This window comes from Trachypithecus francoisi, unplaced genomic scaffold, assembly GCF_009764315.1.
Source record: "Trachypithecus francoisi isolate TF-2019V2 unplaced genomic scaffold, Tfra_2.0 Lachesis_group6, whole genome shotgun sequence".
Classification (NCBI taxonomy): domain Eukaryota; kingdom Metazoa; phylum Chordata; class Mammalia; order Primates; family Cercopithecidae; genus Trachypithecus; species Trachypithecus francoisi.
The window spans coordinates 58576850-58581143 of NW_022681471.1; the positions used below are offsets into that span (position 1 = coordinate 58576850).

General features: G+C 38.9%; 1 protein-coding gene across 1 annotated transcript; it reads right to left on the bottom strand.

Annotated features, from left to right (window-relative positions):
* Window positions 1-2844: 2844 nt before the first annotated feature.
* LOC117077640 (c-Myc-binding protein-like) lies at window positions 2845-3314 on the bottom strand. Its single transcript, XM_033201328.1, has one exon. The coding sequence runs from the start codon at window positions 3285-3287 to the stop codon at window positions 3030-3032; it is 258 nt and encodes an 85-aa protein (XP_033057219.1). The 5' UTR covers window positions 3288-3314; the 3' UTR covers window positions 2845-3029.
* Window positions 3315-4294: the final 980 nt, after the last annotated feature.

Genomic DNA, 4294 nt, shown 5'->3' on the forward strand with positions numbered 1-4294 from the left:
TTGCCCATTTTGAGTGAACTGGAAATGCCTGACCTCCTATGGTATAATGTAGAAAAAGGGATTAAGAGGCTTAGAGAAAATTGAATGTTAGAGTGGATTTTTCATTTAGTACTTACTCACCCACACCAGGATAGCCCAGAAGTTATACCTTTCACCACTACTTTGAGAAATAAATATTTGGGGAAACTCCACTATCTATGAAGAGCTCTGTGATTGCTTTTCTGTGCGGGATTGATCTTACAATGGGAACTACAGCCATTCAATTAGAAAAACTAAATGCAATGGGAGTAAATGTATTTCAGAGGCACAAGGGTGAAGTGTTGGCAATCAACCACCAAAGGCAGGGTTGTCATGGTTACCCTAATGGACAGCAAAGTAAAAGCAGCAATCAGAATAGTCTGACTGATGTACACCTATGACATTGGCTAGTCAATCACGATATTTGAAAAGTGAAATAGAAAGGAAGCCTACTATCTTCTTACCTGATTTATATAAGAAGGAAAGTTGTAGGTTAATTGAACAGAAGTCTAACTTGAATCATTAAAGTGTAGAATCACAGCCCCTCAATCAGTTTCCAGAACTGGGCCAGTTTACAGACCCAGAATCCCTTATAGAATTAAAAGGCTATATCTTCTCCAGGAAGGACCCTGATACACGACAATTTATGTTGTTAATATTTCTCTAAACCTTCCATATCGGACTCAACATTTCAGCAGCACAAATCAACACTGAGTTCTCAATATACCTCCATTTCCCAGAGTGATCAGCCAATGGTACCTAGTGACATGTCGATTACATTAGGCCACCTCAGTCATGGAAAGGGAAGTATTTTGTTCATATTGGAGTGGGCATTTACTACAGTTTATAATTTGCCTTTCCTGCATGCAATGCTTTTGTCTAAACTACCATCTGTGGACTTATAGAATGTTTGATCCACCATTATAACATTCCACACAGCATTGCCTCTTGTCAAGAAACTCACTTCATAGAAAACGAACAGTGACAATAGGCCCATGTTATTCACCATCCTGAAGCAGCTAGCTTGATAAAATAGATGTGTCTTTTTGAAGACACAGTTACAGTACCAGCTGGGTATGAAGAGTTTTCAGGGGTGGGGCAAGGTTTTCCAGAAGGCTTTATATGTTCTCCATCAGTTGGTAATATTTGGTGCTTTGTCCCATGGCCAGAATTCACAGGTCTAGGAATCAAGGTGTGGAAATGGGAGTGGCATCACTCACCATTATCCCCTGTGACACTAGCAAAAATGTTGCTTGCTGTTACTGCACTATTATACTCTGCTGGCCTAGAGGACTTAGTTCCAAAGGGAGGAAACCTTCTACCAGGAAACACAATAATCATTTCATTAGAATGAAAGTTAAGACTGTCACTCAGTCACTTATAACTACTCATGCCTCTGAATCAACAGGGAAATGAAAGTTACTGTTCTGGGTAGGGTAATTGATTTTGATTACCAAAGTGAAATTTGACTGCTACTCCACAATGGGGATAATAAAGAGTATGCCTGAAATACAGAAAATCCCTTAGGGTGTCTTAGTGTTACCATAATCTATGATGAAGATCCACAGAATGTTAGAACAACCTAATCCAGACAGGACTGCTCATAATGCAGACCCATCAGGAAGGAAGGTTTGGTTAACCTCACCAGGTAAACAACCACGACCAATTGATATACTTGCTGAGGGAATACAGAATGGGTAGTAGAAGAAAGTAGTTATAAATACTAGATATGACCACGGGGCCAGTTAGAGAGTTGAGGGTTTTTGTGTGTGTGTGTGCTTTACCATTTACAAATCTTTCACGTACATTCTCATTTGACCCTCATAACAACCCTGTGAGATAGGCATCATGGATTTTCTACTCATTAAACAGATGAAGACAGTGACTCTCAGAGCAGTTCACTGATATGCCCAAGGCTCTACAGTTAGTGAGTGGTTTGTATTAATATCAGACTTTGGCCTAAAAATTCAGCACCCCTCTTCCCCTCATACTTATCCCACCTACTTCACAGGGATAATGAAGACAAAATGAATTCAAGGTTAGAAAAATACTTTGAGGGAGAAAAGCACTATATAATTATACCTACAAACTATGATTTTCCACAGTATATGGCTCATTCCTCTTCTCATCTGAGCTTGTGTGTGAACCCAGAATTGTATATGGCCTCTGTCCTGTGCTCAGTAAGCAATAAGGCAGGCAGTGGGTACAGTGTGATACTGTTTAAAGTTACATAAATTACAATCAGGGTAACTGCTATTATTAGGCAAATTGAAAAACAGCACAGAAAGGCCAGTGTGCAACTAGGACCCACTAAAGCTCAGAGCAAAGCAATGCAAGATTATCAGATAAGGCATGATTGCATAGAAGGAAAATGGGGTGTCAGAGTTCAAACTGGTGCACACAGACAGTTATCTAAGGCAGAGTGGTGGCAAAGAAGTTATTTGTTCCATGTTACACAAACAAGAGCAGAAGATTCATGGGAACCCATACAAAAGCATCTTGTGTCACACAGATCTCTCCAGCTGCCTGGAGGGAAAATACACAACAGGGTCACCATCAAAGAATGACTGCACCTGTGTTCATATCCTGGACTATACCAAGGAATAGCTCCACGCTAAACTGTCTTGGCAAAAATACAACCAGTGCCATCATTCCTAATCACACTAACAAATAGAATGTCTTTTAAGGTAATGAGCTAGATGGCTGTGTTTAGGTTTTTTTCAGGATTTACTTTCGATTCTCCTGCTTTAAGACTCAAAGAAAGTTATATTGAGTTTTTATTGATGATGTGTTTTTAACAGAGTGTGATTTTTAACAGAGTGTGTTTTTAACAGAGTGTGATAGGTGAATTAAACATATTAAAAGAGTTCTATAGCATCTGTTCAGAAAAGATTATATACTATACAAACTATTCAAGTCATACAAAACCATTTTTCATTGTCTTTTCAACTGAGAATACTATTCCACATGCTTCTTCTCCTGAGGTGGTTCATACTGAGCAAGATTTGCTTTCAGGTTTTATTTTCTTCTACAATAGCTTCAGATTTCTCTTTCATTTCGGTCAGTTCTAGGTGAAGCAGCTCTATTTCTAGATTCTCTGGGGTAGCAGCTTCTAAGTGATGCTTTAAAAAATCCAAAGCACTGTTAGGTTTCTCTGGTTCTTCATATAAGGCTACCAACACCTTGGTCAGCGTGTCCAGCACCCCCGACTTCCCCAAGTATCTCTGGAACTGCTCACGCTTCAAGTCGATGACTTTGTAATGGGCCATAGTGACAGCAGCAGTGGCGTAGCCGGCGCCGGACATGGAGAATTGAGGGTTTTAATTGTCATGAGTATTTTCTTAGGTTTTTAAGAATGCATTTGTGTGTGTGTATGTTCATGTGCATATACACAGCAAATATATTTGTTTTCTTCCCTCTCTTTTGTCTTATCATGTAACATAAGATGAATATACTTTATGTAAAAGTTTCAAAGTGTTGTTAATTTTACATCATAACATTTAAGCTAAGGAATATCAGGAAAAGTAAACATCCCTCAAAGATTTTACCTCTTCTCTGGGGAAGAAGTTAGTGCATTTTTCAATATATCCAGGATAATTGCACTATGTTAGGCAGAATTATGATATTGTTATTGTCTTTATTTGAAGACTAAATATGGTTTGAGATGGATATGGGTACCAAGTTGGCAAGGCGTGGACTTCTAATAGTTAATTTTATGTGTCAACTTGACATGGCCATGAATGTTCAGATACGTGGTTAAAAACTTTTGTCATGTTTATCTATAATAGTGTTTCTGTAAAGTGATTAGCATTTGAATTGACGAACTAAATGAAATATACGGCCCTTCCAAATATGTGTGGGCATCATCCAATCCATTGAGCACCTGAATAGAACAAAAAATGGAGGAAGCTTGGATTATCCTTCCCTCTGCCAGACTGCTTGAGCTACGACATCAATCTGCCACCTTCAGCGCTACTGGTTCCTAAGCCTTCAGATTAGTCCTGGAATCTACATAATTGACCCTCCAGCTCTCAGGCCTTTGAGCTATGCCACTGGCTTTCCTGTGTCTACAACTTGCAAACAGCATATCACGAGATTTCTCAGCCTCTATAATTGTGTGAGATAGTACCGTATAACAAATCCCTCTCTATGGGTTCTGTTTCTCTGAAGAACACTGATGAATACTCTGTGCTTTGAGATTTCAAGGTATTTCTTTCAACATATTTGCTAGGAGAAAAGGAATTTTAACTGATTATGAGCCTTTTATGGTGGCACT

Coding starts and splice junctions, on each gene's coding strand:
- LOC117077640 (XM_033201328.1), bottom strand. CDS start 3,287: ATGGCCCATTACAAAGTCATCGACTTGAAGCGTGAGCAGTTCCAGAGA.